The sequence below is a fragment of the Narcine bancroftii genome, chromosome 1 (genome assembly GCF_036971445.1).
Source record: "Narcine bancroftii isolate sNarBan1 chromosome 1, sNarBan1.hap1, whole genome shotgun sequence".
NCBI lineage: Eukaryota > Metazoa > Chordata > Chondrichthyes > Torpediniformes > Narcinidae > Narcine > Narcine bancroftii.
In genome coordinates, this window is record NC_091469.1 from 333,425,134 (window position 1) to 333,451,325 (window position 26,192).

Here is a 26,192-nt window from a genome sequence, read left to right on the forward strand (position 1 = left end):
ATGGACAAGATGGAAGAGCGGGCAGTAGCAGCAGAAATGGAGGTAGAAGACTTAAAAAAGAAATTGGAGAAATCTAATAAAAAAACTAAAGAGACACAAGAACTACTAGCTCAAAAAATAGATACAATGGAAAACCATAACAGAAGAAATAACATAAAGATAGTGGGCCTTAAGGAAGATGAAGAAGGCAAGAATATGAGGGAGTTTATAAAAGAGTGGATCCCTAAGACCCTAGGATGTCCAGAACTACAGCAAGAATTGGAAATAGAAAGGGCACATAGAGTATTGGCCTCTAAACCACAACCACAACAAAAACCAAGATCTATTGTAGTAAAATTCCTAAGATATACTACAAGAGAAAAGGTACTGGAGAAGACAATGGAAAAAGTAAGAGAGGGCAACAAACCACTGGAGTATAAAGGGCAAAAAATCTTCATTTATCCAGATATAAGTTTTGAACTCCTAAAGAAGAGAAAAGAGTTCAATACAGCAAAGGCGATTTTATGGAAGAAAGGGTATAAATTTATACTAAAGCATCCAGCGGTATTGAAAATATTTATTCCAGGACAACAAAACAGACTATTCTCGGATCCAGAAGAAGCACGAAAATTTGCAGAACAATTACAAAAATAGACTGAGGGAGGAAGACGGGTAATGAGAGTTAAAATGATCACGATTGATATGTATGTGGGTAAAGACAAAAATAGACTGAGGGATGAAGATGGGTAATGAGAGTAAAAATGATCACGATTGATATGTATGCGGGTAAAGAGGTATAAGAGTGAATAGAGACAATGAGCATACATGAATGTATCTGTACTTAGAGGAAAATATAGATAGTATAGACAAGAATTAATAAGGGAAGGTAATGGAATAGAGAGAATAAGGAGGGAATTAAAAGAGTGACCTTTGTGACATATGAAAAGTGAAATCTTTTCTGGGGGAGGCGGGGTGGGGGGAAATAGCGGTCACTGCAAAATCAGTTGACGCTTGCGAGTGGATTCGCAAATCCAAATGGAGAGGGGAGATGTGGTTGTCCGACAAGGGATAAAGGACAGCTCAGGAGGTGAAGGGGAGATTGGGGATAAATAAGATAGAAATAGGAGAATAAGGAAAATGTTAGATGTTGTAGGAATGTTGTCTTATAAAGAGTTGAAAATAAGAAAACAGAAATGGAAAAGGAGGAAAGGTAATGATGGAAAAACGGAAAGAGAAGATAAACAAAATATAAAAGGGCTACGCTGAACTATATGTCTTTAAATATTAATGGAATACATAACCAAATTAAAAGGAAGAAACTACCAAATTTAAATGAATAAATGTATTCCATTAGAAAAAATAACATATTGGTTAAGAAATAATATTGAAATATTCGAACAAGTATAGGAGCCTTACATTAAATACAATAGCGAAAACCTACCGGGGACAAACATTACCTAAGTTGATGGAAGGAGAAGGAAAGAAAAGAATGGACTCAGTAGAATTACTGGAGTAATTTTGTTGAATGACAACATTGTCTGACTGGCTTAATGCAACCTAGATTGTATACCTAAAATGGATGAGAGGGGGGGGTGGGGGGGTGGTTTGGGAGGAAAGGGGGGGGGAGAAAAAGTCACTGTATATGTGTGAAAAAGAAATAGTGTATATCATGGCTAATGTGATTTATGGTGTGAAAAATAAAAAAATTTTAAAAAAAAAAAATTCTCCCGATAGCATATTTATATCCCAAATGGTTAAATCTACTGATACTCTCTTGATATGTAACTATTTCCAACAATACACTCTTGTTCATTTAGCACTACACATACATACATCGTTTCTGACAGACCAGTCAGTATCCGCTTCACAAACACCCGGGCCTCTTTGGCCTCTGACAGGAATTTTCTTTTACCTCCTGGCATTGCCTGGTACCTAAGGACACCTTCGTATCCTTTCTGCTTAGCTATCCTTTTTATTGGCTCAAGTTATTTTCTTTGCCTGAGGAGGGCTGTGTTTATGTCTGGGGAGAATAGAATCTTTTTTCGCTCCAGCTCCCCCCTCCCCCCAACACCTTGCTTTTGCCCCGACCGCCGCTCCCCTTAAAAATTTTTCTCGTGATCCTGGTGACTAGAATCAAGTGTGGCATTTGACCAGGGGCTGGGCACGGGAAGAGGGTCCAATGGACCTCTCTACTTCCATCAGATCCCCCAATTTTTCATTTCTCAAGGCTTCTAGGATCCAATGTTTTAAGAAAAGCTATGGGTTCTCTCCCTTCTTGGCCCTCCGGCAACCCTACGATCTTAATGGTATTCCTCCGGCTGTGTTTTTCTAAGGTGTCAATCCTCTGCTTGAGACATCCCCTTTCCACCTCCCATGCGGCAACCTCTGTCTCTAATTTATTCTGTCCTCATTATCACCGGTTTTATCTTCTAGTCAGATATCCTTCCTGATAATTCAGTTAGGGCAGTCTCCAATCTATCTATTTTGTTGTCTTTTCCTTTAAATCCCTGGCCAGTCTCTCTTCCATTCTTGTCATAGCCTGTAGGATATCATGTAATGTGGGCTCCGTGCCCCCTCCCTCTCTTGCCGATGCCAATTTGCTTCCACAGTGGGTCCCAGGTCCTCTGCGTGATTCTCTCTCAACGCTGCCTCCTGCCTTCTCAGCCTCACTAGGGTCGCCTCTGGAGCCACCTCCTGATGTAGGGCTGAGGTCTCCCACATCCCCAGGTGAAAATTGCTCCCTCTGCCCATCGTGCTGCACTCCTGGGTGCTATTTGCTTGTTGTCTTCGGGGGAGGGGGGAAGGGCACCTTGCTCCAAAGCTTGGATATCTCTGTGGGCCCCTCATCTGCAGATGCTCAGCCAGAGACAATGATGCCTCTCCTCCCCTGGTTGGTCCCATCTCCTGCTCCCGTCTTGGATGAGCATCGTTCGTCCTCGGTGGGTCAGACCTCAGTTGATGGGGCTTCCTAGGTCTGGACTTAACGTCGCCATCTTGGCTCCACGAGGCTGACTCAGTCGGGTGCCAACTGTTCTTCCCACTTTGTTGACTGCCTTCACTTGATTGATGCTCTTCTTTTCCATTGTAGCAAGATAGGGGCTTTTATTTGCTTGTTTTTGTCGTTTTTGACTTTTTGAACCGTTTTTAGTTCTTCTGGTCTGGGAACTCTTGGGGTCAACATCATCAAGTGACCTCATCAACTACTGTTCAAATGTTTGATATATCTTGCGCATCAAAGAGAAATTACAAGACACCAGATTAATGTTGGTCTGTGCTCACTTCCCTTTCACTCTTGCTCCCAAATTTTAATGAGCACATTACAAATGCCCAACTGTTGTCTGATTAGAATATATTATCAATTACTTTAAAGTAGTGGTTCTCAACTTTTCTCTTCCACTCACATACCACTTTAAGTAATCCCTATGTCATTGGTGCTCTGATTAGTAAGGGATTGCTTAAGGTGATATGTGAGTGGGAAGGGAAGATTGAGAGTCACTGCTCTAGACCCAATTGTTACTGAAATATTTTGCTTAAGAAAAATTGTCATTGGCCCATTTCCTTTGGAGCTATGAAACTGCGCATAACGAGTTAATTAGGTACGATTAAAACAGTGCTTTTCAAACTTTTTCTTTTCACCCACATACTACCTTAAGCAATCCCTTACTAATCAGAGTTCCTATGTCATAGGGAATCCTTAGTGGTATGTGACTGGAAAGAAAAAGATTGAGAACCACTGCTTTAAAAGGTGTGAACAAACCAAATTTTACTTCAAAATACTACAATTAATTATAAATATTGGAATCCAGAAAATAATGGAAGATGAGAAATTGTACTCCATCTACCCAAACACCTTCTAAGAGAAGCAACACTTGTGAATCTGCAGGGTTCATCTACTGCATCAGATGCTCCTGTTGTGGCCTCCTCTACATCAGAGAGACTGGACACAGGCTGGGAGATTGTTTCATTGAGCACCTCAATGGCCAGCCATTTTAATTGCATGCCTGAATTCAACACCAACATGTTAGTCCATGTTCTTGTTCACTGCCAAGCTAATGTCACCTGCAAATTGGAGGCACAACACTAATTTTCTGTCAAGACACCCTCCAACCAGATGGCATTAAAATATACTTCCCTAGTCTCAATTAGGCCCCTTCTCTGTGTCTCCCTCTCTCTTCTCCACACCCCTCCCCCCTCCCCATCACTTCTTAGCTTTTTTTCTTTTCTGCCCTCCTATCTATGGCCTGTTAGCCTATGGTTCTACCTTACCTCCTCTTCTCTCCTTCCTTCCGCCCCCCCCCACCTTTTTATTTGGGTGCCTGCCTGCTTTTTGTTCAGCCCTTAAAGAAGACCGCAGAGCCCACCTCACTGACAAAAGACAAAGGAGGAAAAACCCAACACCCAACCCCAACCAACCAATTTTCCCCTGCAACCGTGTCTGCCTGTCCCGCATCGGACTTGTCAGCCACAAACGAGCCTGCAGCTGACGTAGACATTTACCCCCTCCATAAATCTTCGTCCGTGAAGCCAAGCCAAAGAAAGAAAGAAGGGCTCAGGCCCAAAATGTTGGCTTCCTATAGATGGTGCATGACCTACTGAGTTTCTCCGACTCTTTTGTGTTTTGCACTACAATGACAGTGCCTTCAGGCTTGCCTGTATAATTCGTCCCAATGAAGTCCTCCAGGAAGAGAGGTACGCTGAAAAATTCTAATCTAGACCAGCCACAGTCTGCAGAAGTACAAATCAAAGCTCTAGAAAAAAAAACGAATGGACAAAATTCGGGTGCGCTACTGCGCATGCGCACGACAAGGAGAATACCGATTGGAGGGGAGACCAGCTGTGGAGTTAAACTCCACAGCACGAACAGCTGAGAGAGGCCTGACAGTAGGGCTCCCAGCTGGATGATAAAGAAAGCAACGGGTACGGGAGGGGGGGAGAAAGAATAAAGGAAACCAGAGACACAACAGATAACCAGCCCAGAAGAAGGGGACCAACATCAAGAAACCAAGGAAAAAAAAATACCCAACAAACTGAGACAAGCAGCTCAACAAGAAAGTCAGAAGAGACACAGATACAAAGAAGAGAAATAGAAGACACAAACCCAAGAACAGACAGAAGAATAAAAAGAACACCAAGCTCTGTACAGAGGAATAGGAGGTAAAATGAATGGACAGTACATAGATAAAAAAATTCTTCAAGAACAAATGAAAGCATTAAAATAATGGTTGACACTAGAATTTAGTGAAATGAAAAGAAAATTGAAAAGTACAGAAGAAAAAGTGAGTAGAAAAGAGCTGGTCATAACAGATGTTGGAAAAAGATTAGAAAATGTGGAAGAATGTATAATGGTGGAAGAAATGGAAGTGAACGACTTAAAAAGACAATTGCAAGAAAGTGACAAAAAAGTTAAAAAAACAAAAGAGTTTTTAGCTCAGAAGATGGATCTAATGGAAAACTATAGTAAGCGAAACAATATAAAGATAGAGGGCCTAAAGGAAGATGAAGAAGGGAAAGAGATGAAAGAATTTGTACAAGAATGGATCCCAAAAGTCTTGGGAATGCCAGAAATGCAGGAAGGAACGGAAATGGAAAGGGCACACAGAACATTAGCCCCGAAACTACAGTCACAACAAAAACAGATCCGTTTTAGTAAAATTCCTGAGATACACGACAAGAGAAAATATATTGGAAAAGGCAATGAATAAAATTAGAGAAGACAAAAAACCATTGGAATACAAAGGTCAAAAATTTTTTTCCTACCCAGACTTAAGTTTTGGGCTCCTAAAGAAGAGGAAGGAGTTTAATGCAGCAAAATTGACCCTATGGAAGAAAGGCTTGCAGAACGCTTGCAAAACAGAAAGAGAGATGAAGAGATGTAACAAGAACAAAGAATGATGGCAAACTACATATAAAGAAGTAAAAATAATGTACAAGTAAGAACTAAAGGAGGGAAGTAAGGGAGAAGGGTGGAAAAAAAAGAGGAGGGGTTAAAAAAAATAAATAGAAAGAAATAGAGAAGAAAAGAGGGGGAGCTTTGTTGTAATGTGAAGATAAAAGTCTTTTCTGGAGGGGGTTGGGTGGGAGAGAATAACAGTCACTGCGAAATGAGTTGACACTTGCGAACGGGTTCGCAGTCCAAATGGAGAGGGGTGTTGTGGTTGCCCGGCAAAGGACAAGGGACGACTCGGGGGTGGGGGGGGGGAAACACTTGGGGTTAAGGGAATTATAGATGTGGGAATGGTTGAAATATTTTACGTTTTAGAACTGTTGTCATACAGTGCGTTCAAAAAAAGAAAACAGAGAAATGGAAATGGGGAGAAAGGGAAAGGTGGTGGTGAGGAAGTGGAAGTGAGATGTAAACAAAGTATGAAATGGCCACGTTGAACTATATGACTATAAATATTAACGGAATACATAACCAAATCAAAAGGAAGAGGCTGTTTACTGAAAAAAGTAAAAATAGATATAGCATTCGTGCAGGAAACGTGTCTAACTGAAGTGGAACACAATAAATTAAGGAGAGACTGGGTAGGGCACGTAATGGCAGCATCATATAATTCAAAAGCCGGAGGTGTAGCTATATTAATAAAAGTGAACCAATCAAAATAGAGGAGGAAATAATAGATCCAGCAGGGAGATACATAATGTTAAAATGTCAGATATATTCAGAACTCTGGAATTTGGTCAATATACATGCACCTAATGAAGAGGATCAAAAGATTATGGAAGATATTTTTTTGAAGATTGTAGATACGCAGAGGAATATATTGATAGGAGAGGACTTTAACCTTAATTGGATTCAAAGATGGATAAAACTGAACAAAAGACTAGTAGAAAAAACAAAGTAGCTAAATTTATGGTTAAATCAATGCAGGAAATGCAACTTTTGGATATATATGGAGGAGACAACACCCAAAGGAGAAGGAATACTCATATTATTCAAGTAGACATAAAACATACTCAAGGGTTGACCTGTTCCTGTTGTCAGCCCATATCCAAGGGAGAGTTAGGAAAACGGAATATAAAGCTAGATTGTTATCTGATCACTCACCCCTGTTATTAGCAATAAAATTGGAGGACATCCCACCAAGAACATATAGATGGAGATTAAACTCCATGCTACTTAAAAGACAGGATTTTAGAGAATTTATTGAGTGCCAAATTAAAATGTACTTTGAAATAAATACGGAATCAGTGAAAGGCAAATTTATATTATGGGATGCAATGAAAGCGTTCATCAGAGGGCAGATAATAAATTATGTAACTAAGATGAAGGACTACAATCGGGAAATAGAACAGCTGGAAAGGGAAGTAGTAAGTACAGAAAAATAACTAGCAACAAGGGAAGATACAACAAAAAGAAGAAAATTGGCGGACAAAAAAATAAAACACGAAACACTACAAACGTATAAGGTGGAGAAGAACATAATGAAAATAAAGCGGAAGTATTAAGAGCTAGGAGAAAAAACGCACAAAATACTGGCTTGGCAGCTTAAAACAGAATAAGCTAAAAGTATGGTATTGGGATCAAGGAAAAAGGACAAACAAATTACATATAACCCAAAAGAGATTTGACTTTAAGGAATTCTACGAGTAATTATACCAAACTGAGAATGAAGGGAAAGAAGACAAAATAGATGAGTTTGTAGCTAAAATTGAACTACCAAAATTGCAAGAAGAGGAGCAAAACAAATTGATAAAACCATTTGAAATAGAGGAAATACAAGATGTATGAAAAAAGCTACCGACCAATAAAACGCCTGGGGAGGACGGACTCCCAATAGAATTCTATAAAACATTTAAAGAGTTACTAATTCCTCCTCTCCTGTAAGTAATGAACCAGATAGAAGAAACACAAAGCATGCCAGAGTCATGTAAAACAGCAATAATTACAGTAATATCAAAGATGGGAAAGGATCCACTAACACCAGCATTGTATAGACCAATATCTCTACTTAACTCAGATTATAAGATAATACCAAAACTATTAGCAAACAGATTGGCCGACTGTGTACCAAAAATAGTAAAACTAGATCAAACTGGATTTTTTAAGAAAAGGCAAACAACGGACAATGTCTGTAAGTTCATTTACTTAATTCATGCAGTACAAGGAAATAAGACGCCAACAGTGGCTGTTGCTTAAGACGCAGAGAAAGCCTTTGACAGGGTAGAATGGAATTATTTATTCAAAGTATTACAGAGGTTCAACCTACCAGAGAAATATATTAATTGGATTAAAGCATTATATAAGGGTCTAATGGCAAAGGTGACAGTAAATGGATATATATCGAACCAATTTAAATTAAGCAGGTCAACTAGACAGGGATGTCTACTATCTCCCTCAATGTTCGCTTTAGCACATTATATAAGGGTCCAATGGCGAAGGTGATAGTAAATGGATACATAATCGAACCAATTTAAATTAAGCAGGTTAACTAGGCAGGGATGTCCACTATCTTCCTCACTGTTCGCTTTAGCAATAGAACCATTGGCAGAAGTGATAAGAACAGAAAATAAAATAAAAGGGATAAAAATAAAAGAGAAGGAATATAAAATCAGTCTATTTGCAGATGACATCATAGTATACTTAACAGAACCAGAATTTATCAATAAAAGAATTATATAAGAAATTGAAGGAATATGGAGAAATATCGGCAAGCAATTCGATACCTAGGTATTAGATTAGATAATAATCCAGGCCATCTATACAAATTAAATTATCAGCCATTAATGAAGAAATTACAAGAGGATTTAGAACATTGGAAAGATTTACCACTAACACTGATAGGAAGGGTAAATTTCATTAAAATGAATATCTTCTCAAGGATACAATACCTATTTCAATCATTACCAATTCCCTTAACAGAGAAATTCTTCATTGAGCTAAAGAAAATAATAAGGAAATTCTTATGGAAAGGGGGAAACCAAGGATAGCGCTAGATAAATTAACAGAATGGTACAAACAAGGTGGTTTGCAGCTACCAAACTTTAAGAATTATTATAGAGCAGCACAATTAAGATATCTCTCAGATTTTTATCAAACAAGGGAAAAACCAGATTGGACCAGGATAGAGCTAGGTAAAATAGGGGAGAAGTTACCAGAATATATACTTTATAAGTGGGATGAAAAACTGGTGCAATATCTGCTCAACATTTAGAAGAAAATTCACGTAGAAAGTTAAAAAACAAATTACCAACTACCAAAATTATTATTGATGCAAAATCAACTAATCCCTTTCACAATAGATAACCTTTCCTTTAGAGCAGGGGTGTCAAACTCAAATTCACGGAGGGCCAAAATTAAAAACTTGGACTAAGCCAAGGGCCGAACTAAATATTTATTGAAAATTTTCAACAACATCTGCATGTTTTCTCTTCTTTCAACATATGTAATGTTAAACTTTTTCTTATTAAAATAAATGTTTAATAATAGTTTTGGATAAACTCTTTCATTGTCATTGGCCCATTTCCTTTAGCGTCTGAAACCGTGCACATGACGAGTCAATGAGGGATGATTAAAGCAGTGGTCTTCAAACTTTTTCTTTCCACCCACAGACCACCTTAAGCAATCCCTTACTAATCACAGAGCACCAATGGCACAGGGACGCGAGTGGAAAGAAAAAGGTTGAGAACTGTTGTATTGTGGTAACTCCACATCTGATTAGGTTAATTGTTAGGCAAGTGGTCAGAGAAGGACCCCCCCCCCACCCCAAGAAAGGCTTAAATCACAGGAACAAAATAAGCTTCCGTCTCACTGCTCCCAATCTTACACACAGTCCTGATGTGGAATGTGGGGTCGCAGCTCCACGTTCACCCGAGTTCAGGTGCTGTCTGTGTGGAGTTTGTACGCTCTCCCCTTGTCTTGGACCAACAGGTCGGTCGCCTGACGAAGGCACACGAACTCCCCGTTGAAACACCAGCGTCCGGGGCGGTGAAGGAATTGGCTGAGAAGAGCGCGTTGCTCCCAACCCCTCCCATGGTTGGAGAGGGATTAAACTGCGATCTCAAGGCGCCGGGCTCGTCTCCAACAAAAGGAGCGGGAGGCAGGGTCCGCCGCGCACGGAGCGAGGGCGAAGGCATCGCCAACGAGACTTTCGGTCCGGCGTCGCCGCTGAACCGCAGACCCAGCGAGGATGGTCCCCAACTCCAGTCGCGTCTGTGTGTCCGGGAGCTGGGCGGGCTGAGTGCGGCGCTCCGATCCTCGGGATTCGGAACTCTGAGATCCCTCCACACCTCCGGCGTCTTCATTTTCACCTTCAGTGTGCATTCGCTATACTGGCGCGGCGGCCAGCGGACCAACTCTAATATATATTTAATATGATCTTGTGGGCCAAATATAATTATATCGCGGGCCAAATTTGGCCCGCGGGCCAGAGTTTGACATGTGTGCTTTAGAGAATGGGAGAGAAAAGGGATTAAAAGAATAGAAAATTGTTTTTTGGGAAATAATTTATTAACATTTTAACAAATGAAGTACAAATATGGAATAACTCACAGTACAATGTTTGCATACCACCAACTGAAAATCTACTTAAAGGACAAACTGGGAAGCAGGCTGAGGTTACCAGAAGGAAGCAGCTTTGAATATGTGATTACAGACACAATGATAATTAAAAGATTTATAACAAACATGTAATCAAGCTGCAAGAGAAACAGAACAAGGAAACAAGCTGTAAACCCAAACAAAAGTGGGAACAAGATCTAAATATAAAAGATAAAAAAAGAAATATGGGAAAAGCTATGCTCCGGAACTATGAGAAATATAATAAATATGAGGTTACGAATGATACAATATAATTGGTTACACAGGCTATATATCACGCCCCAAAAGTTAAATAAATGGGATCCAACCTTATCAGATAGATATTTTCGCTGTAAGAAGGAAATGGGAACAACAGTACATGCAATTTAGGCATGTAGGAAAGTGAAAACATTTTGGGAAGATTTAAATCAGATATTAAATAAAATCACAAAAAGCAACATACCAAAAAATCCAGAGATCTTTCTTCTAAGTAATGTAAGAAGTAAAGAATTAGGCCTCAAACTGGATGAAGTGCAAAAAAGATTTATGATGATAGCCTTAGCTGTAGCAAAAAAATGTATAATGTTAACTTGGAAATCGGAAGAGAGCCTGAGAGTACAGCAATGGTACATAGAAATGAATAAATGTATTCCATTGGAATAAATATATAATTTAAGAAATAAAGTCACATTATTTGAACAAATTTGGGAACCTTACATAGAACACAACAGCGAGGGCCGACCGCGACCTTTTCCCCCTAAAATGATAAGAATGAGAAGACGACGAAATGAACTGACCCAGTGTCTAAAAGTAGATAACACAATTTTCTTGTTTATTTTCATTGTGTGATGACATTGTTTAATGGCTTTATTGTATTGTATATGTTAAACGTTTAATGGGTTTGGAGGGGGGTAGGGAGGGGAGGGAAGGGACGGGGGGAAAAAAGGGAGAAAATGAAACTGTGTATATTCAAGAGGGAAATGTTTGTGTGTATTTTGGTTCATATGGTTCATAGTGTGAAAAATAAAAAAATTAATTAAAAAAAAAGTCATCCTAAAGATTTCTTCTCCTTGGCAGATACTCTGATTTGCTTCAGTAATCCTTCTATGTTGTAGTATTTGAACTCTGCATTTTTTGTAGTCTGTTCATTGCCTTCTGGAAAATCAATATTTTATTTGAGTTCTATTTTTAATGTTTGTTCCTTGATTTTTCACCATTTTCTGCAAATAAATTTGTCAAAAAGACTAGTAATTTACTTGTATTAATTTACTACTACCACCCCTTCCCACCCTTCCCCAAAATGTATCACTTAAATAATTCACTTTAAAGGTATTAGATGACTAGAACATTTGTATAATCTGCAATTTAAATTCTAGCCCTGTGTATGTGTGTGGTGGGTGTCTATGTGGATGTCAGTGGTATGATGTGGGGAGGGAAGAACAAGGCATTTTGATGGATTTTTATTTTGGAATTTTACCAGAATCTGTCCTAGATTGTGCAATCATGGTGGTAGCAATAATCAGAGGTCCATGTTACATAAAATTTTAGCATTTGCAAAAATTATTGCTGTTTCCCATTCAGGGTTGCTAACAGGTATAGATTCTGAATTTTTCTGTGAAATACATATTCAGTCGTGAATATATAAATGTCAGTGTTTCTGAAAATTTTCATGGGGTTAATTATAGATTACAGATACAGTTGAAGCCACATTGTATTCACTGCAAAACTGTTTCTATTATTAAAGATAATGTGTAATTAAATTTGTCTAAATGCTTTTATGGGTATATCATTTGGACATGGAAGATGACAATCTATTCCTTCAAAATGTAGGTGAATGTTGAACACAGCTGAAAGGAAGCCTCGTCTAATTTGTTTGACATTGACACTTCCCTGGCCATTGAAGGAAAAGCTTGGACCCAAAAAATTTCAGGAGGAGAAGTGTGCTGTCGTGCAAGCATCAATCTGTGCTTGTGATTTTTTTAATATAAAGACTTTTAGCTTAGTGACAAATTTATGGCAGGGTAATTAAATATAATGCAAAATTACTTTGTAAACTGTGAATTATAGTATAGCTTATGTAGTCTGGTAGAGACTTAAGGAAATGATGTTTCTGTTTGTGTAAAACTAATCTCCATGCTCTTTAGCTGCCTGAAGATTTTACAGTTGTCTATGGTGAAGTTGGAGATGAATTATCAGTGGGAGGAGTATTTTTGCGGATCTTTATTGCACAGCCAGGTTGGGTTCTCCGGAAACCTCGAGAATTTCTTGTTGCATTGCTGGAGAAGTTGACTGAACTTCTGGAATCAAATAATCCTCATGTAAGTCTAATGTGTTTGTCAAACAATGAGTGAATGAGTACAAAAAAATAATGACTTCTGTTAATTAAAATGCAATTTTTAAACCTACAGGAATTGTTTCCAAAAATGGTTACCTAACCAATAGAAGATCTGCATTTGCAAGATGACTTTCCCAAATGGGAATATAGTTAACATTAAGAAGGTTGCAGAAAGCAGCATCAACAAACTGGCAGAATGAGTGAAATGGGAAATGAATTTCATTGTAGGTGTGTCTGCAACCATAAGGTTTGATGAGATTATTCTCGTCAAATTAGAGAACAGAGAATGATAAATGGCTGCAGATTCACAAAATATTGAGTCACAATAAGATGTGCAGTTACCAGGACTTCTAGAAAAATCAACTTCTCTGCTTTTGAATTAATGTTAAACTCAAATCACAGTTGCAGCACTTTTGAGGTACAATAGATAAATTCTTTTGCAATTTGGAGACCAAAACTTGAAGCACGGGAAAGAGCAAAAATGATTATCTGTCGTTAGAACTGGGTGGGTGCAACTATCAGGAAATACTGAAAACACAGGACAACCAATTTTTTTTCAAAAAGTTTGCTTCTTGAAAAAAACAAAGATTATGAGCGCAAAGATGATTTCATGTTTGCTGTATAATGAAATTGGAGAAACATTAACTTTTATTGAATTTGGAATGTTTAATTGCATAATGATGCTGATCCATTGCTTTAATTCAACTGGCCTAAGAATGTTTTGTGGGTTATTTTTGTTTGTACTCAGCATCTGATACCTCTCATGTCAGTGTCCCAACAATAGTTGACCAGCATACCAGCATTGACGGAGTCCAGTTGCCCTGATACTGTTTTTCCATGGTCGCTATGTCTTGGTGAAACCTTTCACCCTGTTTATCATTGACTCCACCAAGATCAGCAGGGAAGACGTCAAAGTGCAAATGCAGAAAAATTATTTTCGATGACATTTTGCACTTGTGGCTTTGTATGCTTGAAGCATGTTAAAAATATGACAGGAAATCACAAGAAGTAAATGATAGGAAATTTTTATGATCATGAACTCAAGAAAATACAGCCAAAAGTGTTCAGGAAACAAAATCTTCATTGTCCAGTATAATTAGAGGCCTCTTTCTTCTGCTTAAAAAGGCTTGGTTTGGCTGACTTTTTATTTGCTTCCTAGTTGCTTGGAGGTTTAATGGATTAGGCATTCAAATAATGTTCCCTGTTGTGAGGGATTCAAAGCAAGGGAAAATGCACAATAAGAACCTGAAAATCTGATAAAGAATTCAGGATTTTTTTTTAAACGCAAAAGTGGTAAGAACATAGAATGCTATTACGTGGAATCCTCAGATGAAAAGCACAGGTTGGTATGGGAGAAAGCAATTGAGGCATATATTGAAGCTCAAGTAATGAAAAAAACATTAATTCAGTTGGTCCAAATGTCATTTTCTTGTTCTGTTATTTTATCTGTGTAGCTTTCTCTCTACAGGTTAAATTTATCATCTAGTGGGAAACAAAGTTTGTATCTTGCACTCTTGTAATTGGTCGTCTTCTCTGCACAGGGTGAAACTTTAGAAATGGTTACCACAGCAGCAGTCTGCCTCTTTTATTCGCAGCCTCAGCTGGCAGACCAGGTACCTCCATTAGGCCATCTTCCTAAAGTTATTAAAGCTCTGAACCACAAAAATAATGCCATCCCCAAGTCATCAATCCGGCTCATTCATGCTCTTTCTGACAACGAGGTAAAGATTTATTTTATTCCAGCGTGAAATAGCGATTTTGATTTTCTTCTACAGCTTTTAATTTTTTTTTTACTGTGTTTAATCATTAGGTTCTGTGAGTTAAGTCTTCATTGCATTTGCTTGATTTGATTTTTGTCACTTCTGTAACTAGTGCTTATTCATCTGTACATTACCTAAGTTTTGGATTTGCCTGATGAGATTTTCTTCAGTTCTGCTGCTGAAGACTGCGTCCATCAAGACCATCCCATGATATGAATCAAGCTGACTTCAGTTATGTAGTGTATTGCATGCAGGTTAATCACTTCCAAATACATACATAGGATAGGACACATAAGTAATCCTCCCTCTTCTGCAGCTACCTTCGTGTTGGCACAAATGGCGAATAATGTTTGTGCTGCAAGGCACCTTAATCCATTGTCATGGGTTTGTTTACAAAAGAAGACTGTTCTAGGATTAGCAAAATAGTTTTAGAATGTGAGCATTTTTTTTAAAAATTCACGTTGCCCAGGAAATATCATAAGCTGCTTACAGATTCCACTAAACACAAGCTTGAGTTCAGTTTTCTTGCAATGAACCACCTGTACTCATGTAGCTCCTTATTTTCCTGCCTTTTTATAAAAGTCAGCCTGTCAGATCAAGGTAATGCACTAAATCATTGGCATTTACAATCCACAAACAAAAGCTGAGCGAGGACAAGAAAGGAGATTGCAGATACTAGAATATGGAGCAAAACAATAGACTGCTGGAGGAACTTGGTCGGTTGAACTGCGACTGTGGAGGGGTATGGAGAGCAATTGTCTATGTCTGCAGGGTCTCAACCCAAAGCTTCGGCAATTCTTTTACCCATGCACTCCCACCACAGATGCTGCTTGACTCAGACAGTTTAAATAAGTTTATATATTGGGTTCACAATTTAATGTTAAATTAATATTTAATCTAAAAATAAGTACTTTATCCCACAACTCTCCAAGTGCAACACAAAGTTGATGTTCACTTCAAGCCTGCATGGTCATTTAAATGTATCCCATGTCGAGAGATGTCTTGATAAAGTAGAATTCTAATCTCTAAGGAGGTGGTTAACTTGCAGTAAAAATCTTTCCCTCTATCTTTAAAGGAGTTGAATTACCTTGACATATTAGACAGGCTGTTCGTGAGCTCTGCCGCGGCTTGGAGATGAGAAATAATTTTATACCTTTTTTGTTAAGAGGAATAAAACAGAAAATGCTGGAAATGCTCAGCAGACCTGTCTGTTGAGACAGAATCAGAGTTAATGTTTTAGCTTGGTGATTAGGAAATATTAACTCTTCATCTCTCCACAGATGCTGTCTAACTTGCTGAATATTTCAAGAATTTCCTGTTTTTTTTCTCCCCAATATTTGTGCATTTGTGTTTTTTTAATTAAAGGAATAATGTTAATACTTATTTAATGTCTTATATTTATGTCCTACAGCCATGCCTGAAAACAGCATTTCTCAACCTTTTTTTGGCTATGGCCCCCTTAAGACTTTGTTCAAAGTTTATGTAACCAACCGCCCCCACACCCCCCCCCCCCCCCCCGGTGAAGCAGTCAAATTTTGGTTTCTTCCATACTTTTCTCCTATCCACTGCATGAAAAAATGAAATATTTGTTGAGAATGGCTGACTTAAAGTGATCTATAGTTTACGATTTTATCATCTCCTTTTCTTTGGTCATTGATCCCCGAACCTGTACTTCAGCAGCATTTGTAGCCCTCCATCTCTGAGTATCGCTTGAATTAATTTTGCAACAAATGATTTGTTTATTGTCACATGTCATATGGTAAGATACAATGGAAAACTTGTTCTAGTTGCTATCCAGGCACTTCAACCACAGGATGGTGCAGAAAGCAAGTGGAATGAATAGTGTTACAGAGAAAAGGGTCAGAGAAAAGTTTAAAATAAAAGGGTCATAGATAGTGCATTACAATTACAATTACAGTGCCAGCGACCCGGTTTAGAATTGCCCCTGCCTTGTAAGGTGTTTGGCTACACAGGCTTGTGGGTCAGAGTGGCCTGTTACCGTGCTGCATCTCTAACTTTAAAAATCATTAAATAAAAATTAAATCAATGCAAGGGCAACATTGGTTTACTAAATGTGGTCCCTCTGTTGCATCTCCTTGTAATTATTGCACTAGAATCCCTAAAGTTTTTCTTAAAGTTGGCTTTTTCTCCACCATGCCTGAGCTTTAAAGGAGAGATGTACTATCTGATAATGTAATAAGAAAACTGTTAATAGCCTCTATCCTGAATTTTTTTTTTAAAAAATGCATAAACTGGAAATCTGAAACAAAACCAGAAGGCCGGTCAGATAGTTTTTTCTTCCATATTCTCCTCTAAACCTTTTAGTATTGTCCTTGATATTCTGAGTTTTTAAAATGGTTAGTTGTATTTAAATCCTTTTGCTGTGGTTTATAACTCTAGCAATAGGATTTCTATTCTTTGCATTTCTATAAACCCTTGTGATTTTGTACAAGATTTATTACATGTAGGACACTTGCCCATCTATGATATGTACATTGTTCAACCTTTTCGCACCTTTTTTGCATTCATAAGCTACCCACTGTACTGTGAAATATATTTGCATTTCTTCAGTCAGTCTCGCAAGAATTTGAATTATTCATAAATTCACTATACTCTCCCTATTTAGTGTGGTATTCCACAATGTGCAGTCAATACTAGGTGGCTGGTTCCTTAGCTTGAGAATATTATCTATCCTGGACATTAAATATAACACTACCTTTGCTCTCTACTCCAGAATACATTATTCTGAGTTGATCACACCTGAAATTTATTTCTTTTTGTTTCCAGCCTCATTTCCTGCTGTCTGGTGATATTAGTCTTCTGTTATCACATTTTTGTGGAGTTATTTTCTAAACTCTGCATTTATTCATCCAACCCCAGGTCACAGATTTCAGATTTATTGTCAGAGTTCATGCATGACATCACATATAACCCTGAGATTCTTTTTCCTGTGGTTGAAGTAGGATTACCACTTATTGGTAGTGCAAAAAGAAACTGTACGCAACGTACACATTTAAAGAATGGAAATAAGATGGCTGAAATCAGAGAGGAAAAAAAAATCAGTAGGTCTGTAGGCAACACTTTGCAACATTTTTTTTGTTATTATTCTGTAAGAACAGTGTATGTTGTATAAACTCTTGCCAATTGTTTTATGATGCCTTAATGGAATATTTTATCAGTGCTGCTATTCATTCTTTGATTTTCCTGTCCTCTGACAATGCTATCACCTGGGATATTATCCAGTCATACTTAGTTTATAAGTTAGAATCACTAATGACATATTTATTTCAAAATTGCTTTTTGATTCCTTTGTGTATTCAAGTACTCAAGTCAGTTCTTTCACCTTGAATATCATCTTCCACATTTTATCCACTCCTGTTTTCTCACTGCATTTTTATGTTGTTATTTTTCCTTTCTGAATCTAAAAATATTGGTACTGTCTCAACACTTGGAATTTCTCTCACTACTTTCTTTGCCTTAAAACTGATTTTTAGTTTTGTCTGGCTGAGATCTTCCACTCCTCTGCTGGATTGATTTACTCACATGAAGCCTTTCAAGCAACCCAGTCAGATGCACCCACAAGGTTTCTGCACCTTCTTGTAAATTCCTTTATCTCCTTCTCTTTGCATTAATCCTTGGTCTTGTATCTTCTTACCAGCTTGCCATGCAGTTAGCCAGAGATTCAGGTGACACATTTAATCTAATCATTGTTTTGATTTAGCCCATGAATTCCTGATATTCCAGCAGCAGAAACTTAAGATCTCTGAACTTTTTATCCCAGACGTTGATTACAACAGCAGTTTTTCACTCTTCCTTTCCAAACTCTTGATATAGATATTTTGCATGTGCTTCAGAGGTTTTCATGCAGAGGTCACCTTCCCCTTGTTGTTTAATCCCCATTGGCTGTGAAAGAAATAAGGATGTCCCATCTGATGCCTTTCTGAATATCACTAGAGATGCCAAGTTGTATCCATTGAATCAGACTGGGTTGTACAGTGTGATGGCAGCAATGGCAGTCAGAGGAAAAGAATGCTTAATGCCCTTAGAAATTGGTATATGGTAGCTAGTTATTTTCAGATTGTGATCATACAGATAACTAAAAATAATGTCAGAGAGCAGCTTTTAGTAAAATTTCCCAAATATTTTCCAAACACATGAAATTGTTTTCCACTTTAACGAGACAAATTTCTTGTTTAAGTTGTGTGTCCGAGCTATGGCAGTTCTGGAAACTATTGGGCCGTTGATGAATGGAATGAAGATGCGATCGGATATGATCGGCCTTGCCTCCGAGTCTCTGAATCGAATGTTTCAGAAAGAGCAGACTGACTTGGTAGCTCAGGTGTGTAGCTGTTTATTTTGTGAATCTGAATTGGTGAGTATTGAATATTTCTCCCCAACATGTGGTTTGTTGCCTGGGATATGGGAGGCAGAGTGAAAGAGCTGGTTATAATTGTCCAGTCCTCCCTGGAGGTGATAGAGTTTGTCCTACATATACAATGTACGTTTGCACCAACGTTCTTGCTGCAGATGTAGGATGGAGTGTGATAAATGTTACAACCCTTCATATTGCAACTAATCACAAGCCACTTTAATTACTCCTGTGGCAGACCTGCCTTTAGAATTGAAAATGCAAGGGGAAATGAAAGTAATTGGGCATAATTATACTGAACAAATAGCTTCAAGTTCATTTATTATCATCTGACTGTACATATGCCACCAGATGAAACTGCATTTTCTGGACTGTGATACACACACAAATACAAGACACGGCACATAATAATCATTTTTATAGATAAAAAATATACAAGAAAATATTTTTTTAGAATAATTTGCTAGTTTAATTTATGAGACCCAAGGTTATTGGATACTATTCACCAATCACTCGGCCTGTGAGAGAAGCTTGGCAATCCTGATTTTGATGGCTGTGGGTCAAAGATCCTCTGTGATAGATGGAAAATAATTCTTTGGACTCTATTTAAACAATGCTCCTGGTGAATGTCCTCAGGAGAGGAAATTAACACCCCAATGATTTTCTCAGCCATTTTGATGATCCTCTGGATTGATTTCTGGTCTGATGCCTTAGAGACTGATGCTACCATACCACTCATGATACAGCCAGACAGGACACTCAATCTGCTCTTGTAAAATATTGTCAAAAAGGGGGCCAGTAGCCTTGCCTCAGCCTCCTGAGGAGTTTGACATTTTATTGACAAGGGGGTTATAAATTCACAAGATAAAGAAGCAGGAGTGAACTGTTTGGTACCTTGAACCTGCCCACCATTCGTTAAAATCAAGAATGATGCTCCACAGCCTTCAAGTTGAGAATGCCAAAGATTCACAATCCTCTGAGTGAAGGGATTCTTTGCCCCGAGTGATCATTTCTAATTTTGAGTTTTCGATTCAAAATAAAGTGCATTCAGGACATGCACCAGGGAAACATCTACCCTGTTGTGCACCTTAAAAAATTTGTCTGCTTCTAAACTTTGCCTAATGTACCCTCAAGAACAACACCCAACTGTTTTCCCCATCCACACTTTTGATATCCTTCCTTGGGCCTGAAGCTAGCACAAAAGATTTTATCTGCATTGTTGGGGACTATACATATCCTCGGAAAAACCTTGTACTGAAATTCTCTTGCAATAAAATCCAAAGTATTGTTTGTTTCCTGATTGTTTGGCTTACCTGCATGTTAACTGTGTCATTGATATTAATCTCTTGTCATCTTTATTTTTGAACAAAAATGGAAGACCTTCTGTTTTGCCACATTTTCCACCTGTCATGTCCTTGGTCTCTCATCCTGGGTAAGGTGGGAGGGGCTGGCAGGACCAAGGCCATTCCAATGCACTGATCTTTTTGCTCTTCACTCTCCTGTGACTTCATTTCTCCCACCGGTTCAACCCCTTGCTGCAGTTTCACTATCCCTTCTAATCACCCTCTCTGATTGCAAAGTGCAAGTTTATGGTGTGTGGAGCACATGGCAGAGGTTCACTGGCAACCAGCTCTGTAATAGAAGATGAGCAGGGCAGATGTAGTCAGTGTTAAAACGTGGAGGTGAATGTGCTGGATGGATTATTCCCCATATCCATCTGTTTCTCCTAATATCTCTGGACTCTCTATATTGTTATAGAGTGCACAGAGTGAAATGTGGAAGCAGCATTGAAGCTTGGCTCAAAATATAATATTTGCCTGTTAATTTGTTAAAATTTTACAGCCGGAAATTTCCCTTCACTGCTTTGCAGAATGGTTAATCCAGCCATCATTTGACATTTATAGATGTGGAAATAGTAAATTTACAATCCTTTGTTCCAATTTCCAAGTCAGAGTTACCGTTTTCCTCTCTTTTATTCCTCAAGGGTCTAAAGGTGGAGTTGGTGCCATATCTTTTGCAGCTGTTGGAAGGAATAGGACTTGAGAAGGTTGAAAACCAAGCTGCCACTAAAGCTCAGATTGTAAATGCACTTAAATCAATGACACGGAGTTTACAGTATGGTGAACAGGTAAAGATGTATTAATTTTCAAAGTCTCACAGATTCTGCCCTGATGAGAGCAATCTGAACAATTCGAGACATTGCCCTATTGTAGAGATGATCTATATGTGGATATCCAGTAACCAAAATTAACGGCAAGAAAGGTGAACTCTAAAGGGACAGAGGTTCCTCTTTTCCATTCTTGACAACTTGTTTGTAAATTTCCAAAGAAACGGAGCTATGTTCAGAATAATTTTAATACTTAAATGAATAAATCAGAAATGCTTTGTCACTCTGAAGCCTGAAGTGGCTTTCCATGAAAGCCTTGTTGCTCTACCTGGTGTAGAGTGTGATCTGTGCCATTTTGGAAAGAAATTTGCTGAAATCTCTGCTTTTGGAGATACCCTGCATAAAAGCGTGTCGGTTATCCTGCAAGATTCGTTGCCTGGCACATTATATTTTTAAATGAATTATTTACTTTTGCAATTGTTGATGGTTGACCAGTTTCAGTTCACCCTGTGAATGCTACTTGGTCTGTGTAGTGCTGAATGGAAGTTATCATAGTCCAGGTTGGTTGAAACACCGAGGGAGACATTCACTGTCATCAGATCCTACATATACTCCTTGGGTGAAACAAGAATGTCTGCAGACGCCGTGATTGTAGTAAATGCATAAAAGTGCTGGAGAAACTCAGCAGCCTGAAAAACTGGACACTGTGGGACCTGCTGAGTTTAATTATTTTTTAAAAAATTTTAGAGATAGACCACGGTAACAGGCCACCTGGCCCATGACCCCGCACTGCCAAATAACCCAATGAATCTACAACCCCTATATGTTTTGAAGAGTGAAACCGAAGCATCCGGAGGAAACCCATGCAGATGTGAGGAGAACATACAAACTCCTTATGGTGCTGGATTTGAACCCAGGTTGCTGGCACTGTAATAGCATTGTGCTAACTGTGCTGCCCTTGCGCTCGCTCACCATGCTGTTTCTTTGGCACTTCTGTGTATTTACGAAACGTACACCTTCCTTTGTCAGTAATTGCTGACCGTGATAAACCTAGAGCTCCCAACTGCCATGGATCCCCAGGTGTCAAATGTTTAGATTCCATTCTCTCTGATTGCTTGAGAAAGTGACCTTAAACCTTGAGTGCAGAAGGCAGAGCTGCCTGTGTAGTGTTCATGATGCTAGTGTCCAAAAATTAACAGAAATTGTTTTCCTGTATTTACTGTGAAACAACTGTATATTTGAAATTATATCTTCAATATGATGGAAAACTGCAGAAGTTGGGTTGGGTGGAATTTTTAATATGAACTGTATTAACGTGCTCATTAACCAGGAGTGATTTTAAAAAGTCCATTTGCAGGAACTGAAGATCAAAATGGGAGCATTTAATTCATCTTATAAAAAATGAATATTCCTTTTCTCATTTCCCTGAATGTTCATTGTCACTGGTTTGATCATTTGATTTTCCTACTTCCCATGAAGCTCTGTGTAAGCATTTCTAGATTGTGTAGTTTGGAGAGCTGGCATTGTTTAGATGTACAGTCATCTGGGGAGTTGGTCACAATGTGTTTAAATAGCTTATTTGTTCAGGTGAATGAAATCCTGTGTCGTTCTTCTGTATGGAGTGCCTTTAAAGACCAGAAGCATGATTTATTTATTTCTGAGTCTCAAACAGCAGGATATCTTACAGGTGAGTACTATTCTCACTCGTCTGTAATACACTGTATGATGGCAGCTGTTCTGCAATATTTTCTGTTTCCAATATTTAAATGTTGTGTGGGAATTCCATTTGAAGTACATGACAATTTATTTTTTTGAATTTACTGTTAGATTCATTGTAGATTTACCAATTGCTCTGGGTTATGATTCTCTCCCCCCACAGATATTTGGGTAATTTGTTCAGGAGAAAATGGCTGTGATAGTTGGCTTCTAGTTTTCCCCACATATGCACCTGACATGACAATGTCATGATCAACAGTCCCCACTCTGGAAGAGGAGAGGTCAGACCAACTGAAGTTTCAGCTGGAGAGAATACCATGGGGGAAAAAAAAATGACACATTATAGGCCCTGGTGGTCATATCTATTGTGAATTAAATATTTGGAAAGCAAAACAAATCTTGCTCTGAATGGCAATACCTATAGATGTTGGAAACAGTACATAGGGACGACTTGAATACACACTCACATAAAGCAAGGGTATAAAGTTCAATAAACGTGGAAAATCTTCAGACTTGAGCTGAGTAAAAATGGACTAATCTTGGTAACATTATTACCAAATAAGATTGTCTGAATGCACTTGCACATATCTTTTGCTTTTTCTTTTCACATTTTGGTTTAATTCCGCTCAAACTGATTTTAATGACTTCAGTAACTATTTGAGGCTATTTTACATATTCCATGATACCTTTTGCATGAGAAAATTGATCTCCAGTTTTAATGCAATATTTATACTGCTCATCACTTGTCCATGGAGCAATAGAATGTTCCATTAGCTCAGTTCCTTTAATTTTATTCTGCTATCCATTCCTTGTTTGTGTTTTAAATCTTTGCATGTAAATTGTGCTTTCAAGTAACTTCTATTGGTTTTGCTTTAGTTGTAAGGGCCTCCTCCAGAGTTGAAACCCCAGTATTTTTTGAAGTGCCTTCATTTGAGGCTGGATTAGAGGCTGTGGACATGAAAGGGATTTTAAAAACCGGACATCAAAGGTCTAGATCACATGATCATTAAAAAATGAAGAAAATGTTAACTGCTAAATTTGGGAATAACTGATAGTTATCATAGTGTCACCAATATTCTGACAATTTGTTCCTCTTTTGAACCTGTAAATCACTGATCTAGAGCAGTCTTATGGAACGAAACTTGCTTTGGATATTTTGTAAAATGACTTTGAAACTGTTCGGATTATTTTTGGATTGGTTGAGCTTTCTATAAAATGCAAACTGAAGAGTTTCACATAGTATTTGCACAAAAGGTTGCTTAATAGCATGTCCTCAGTGGACTTTGCCTCTCGTGTGGCTTGTTCATTTGTGGTACACTCTCACTTGAGTCATAGTTGCACGGAATATTCTGTACTGGTGAATTCTTTTGCTCCAAGTTATGTAAAAGATTAACAGCTACTCAAGATGATCTATGCTTTCCTGCTTTATTTACTTACCTAATACAGCATTGCTTTTCTTTAAGCTTTCTCCTGTCATCTTTTGTCTATCTTTTTTCTTCCCTAGGTGCCTCGCCTTCTCTCCTAACTGGTACTAATACCCTTCATCTCAAAAGTGGGCTTTAGGGCTTCTCTGGCAGGCACAATGTTCAATTCTTAACTGGGCAGCAGGTAGATAAAATCTTCCTCAATGCTTGTTTTTGAGGTTTTTTAAATTAAATCTAGTTAGCCAAAATCTGTAGAACCAAACCTTGTAGATTCACTGCATCACTGCCTTTTGAAGTGCTCTTCAAATTGTACACACTCAAATGAGACCTCTCTGACTTCTGCCCATATGGATTTTATATGATCAATGTGTGGATGAACTCTTTTTTAATTCATTACTTTTCTGAATGTGAACAATGGCAAGTCCATTGGTTCATGCTCATTTATCATCTGACTTGCTCCTGAGAAGGTGGTAACAAGCCACCATCTAGGGCTGTTGCATTCCATCTGGTAAAGGTCCTCCAACAGGGCTGTAATGTAAGGAGCTTCAGGATTCATTCAGGTTTCATTCAGGTTTGTAAGTCAGGATTGTGTGTTACCTGGAGAGCCTGTGAGTGGAGTTCCACAAGCCTGGTGACCACCTTTAATTGGCAGAGGTTTGGGAAATACAGCTGAGGAAGCCCTGGTGAGTTGGATTGATGCTTTGGAAGTCAGTGAAGAAATTAGAATACAGAGGTCTCATAACAATGAGGTGAGCTGAAGAAGAGCAGGCATGAATGAGAAAAATCAATATTTTGGGGGATACTCAACTGTAAACTTGAGTGATTGAATGTGATTTTGTGTGATGTTGGTTTGAGATGCTTTCCAAGATATGTTTGGTCAGTCCAAATATGCTCTGCAACTTGTATTCTTTTTATCCAGGTCCTGGAATTGCTGGCTATCTTACTTCAGGAACAATGTCACCAGTAATTTCAAGTGGACCACCTCCTGTAGATAGTGAAGTGGTTGATGTTGCCAGATGACAGATGGTTGACATTCCTTGCCATGAAGATCAAGTACATCCTAATTGTGAACCATCCTTATGATGACCTTCCAAATAAACTGTTGTACAGAATTACAAAGTTAATTCTTCCCACTTGTTGCATTCAGAAAATAATGCTTACATTTTATTTGTAAAATGGTAATTTTATACAGGTGATCAACATGTTTCATTGAAAATGGTATTGTTCACAGATGGAAAGTTCAAGATTTTTCCCAAAAAATACCCAAATATTTACTTTGCACTTAATATATCTGACTGTGAATCTAAATACTGGATTGTTTTCTTAATTTTACAGTTTTAGTTTTCAGTTTGTGGGATAGCAGGAGTTCAATCTTTTCCAACTGTCTGCCTGCTATTTTAAAAACATGAGAGTGAGGAAAGTTTTTTTTTGAAAAGCATCATTGATGTTAACTAAACCAGTTTCTGATCAGGCCTGATCCTGCTAGTGGCTAATCTTTAAGAGCCTGCTTAATAAAACATTGTAAAACATTTGTATAACTGCTTTCTATTTCTGATGAAAGATGCTTCAAAAAAGTGCTAACGTGGACATTCATATTATAAATACCTACTGTAATTGTGACCTGTGCTATATACCATATGTAAACTTTCTATATTTGAATGTACATTAGAAAATCAGTACAGGTACTTGTACATAAAATTTTAAGAATAAAGTGCAAAGGGAATTGGCATCATTGGTTCTGTGGTATTCTAGCAACTAATCTAATTTTGCCACTTCTGCTACAACTGAATATACTTTGTATTGAGAGCTCCTTTTGATTTTTTTCATCAAACCTCAAATTTTTCATCTTCATGCTTCTTCAAGAAGGCAGCCAACATCATAAAGGAACCATGCCCAACATCTCTCTGCTCCTTTTAAACAGAAGTTTAGCACCAACAAGATGTTTTTTTTTCCCCCCAATGGCTATCAAGCTTTTCAACCTCC

At 38.2% G+C, this 26,192-nt stretch overlaps 1 protein-coding gene across 6 annotated transcripts in view; it reads left to right on the top strand.

Annotated features, from left to right (window-relative positions):
• LOC138748554 (dnaJ homolog subfamily C member 13) overlaps positions 1–25,936 on the top strand; it is a 173,059-nt gene extending 147,123 nt beyond the window's left edge. For 3 of the 6 annotated variants that reach the window (XM_069908962.1, XM_069908967.1, XM_069908976.1), the window contains 6 exons: positions 12,643–12,816; positions 14,375–14,554; positions 18,792–18,932; positions 20,947–21,090; positions 22,657–22,756; positions 25,129–25,936. In XM_069908962.1, the coding sequence (XP_069765063.1) occupies positions 12,643–12,816; positions 14,375–14,554; positions 18,792–18,932; positions 20,947–21,090; positions 22,657–22,756; positions 25,129–25,229 (840 nt within the window). In that variant the 3' untranslated portion in view covers positions 25,230–25,936. Of the gene's footprint in view, positions 1–12,328; positions 12,576–12,642; positions 12,817–14,374; positions 14,555–18,791; positions 18,933–20,946; positions 21,091–22,656; positions 22,757–25,128 lie in introns of those variants that run through there. The other 3 variants (XM_069908984.1, XM_069908992.1, XM_069908999.1) reach the window with 3 other exon arrangements.
• The last annotated feature ends 256 nt before the right edge of the window (positions 25,937–26,192 follow it).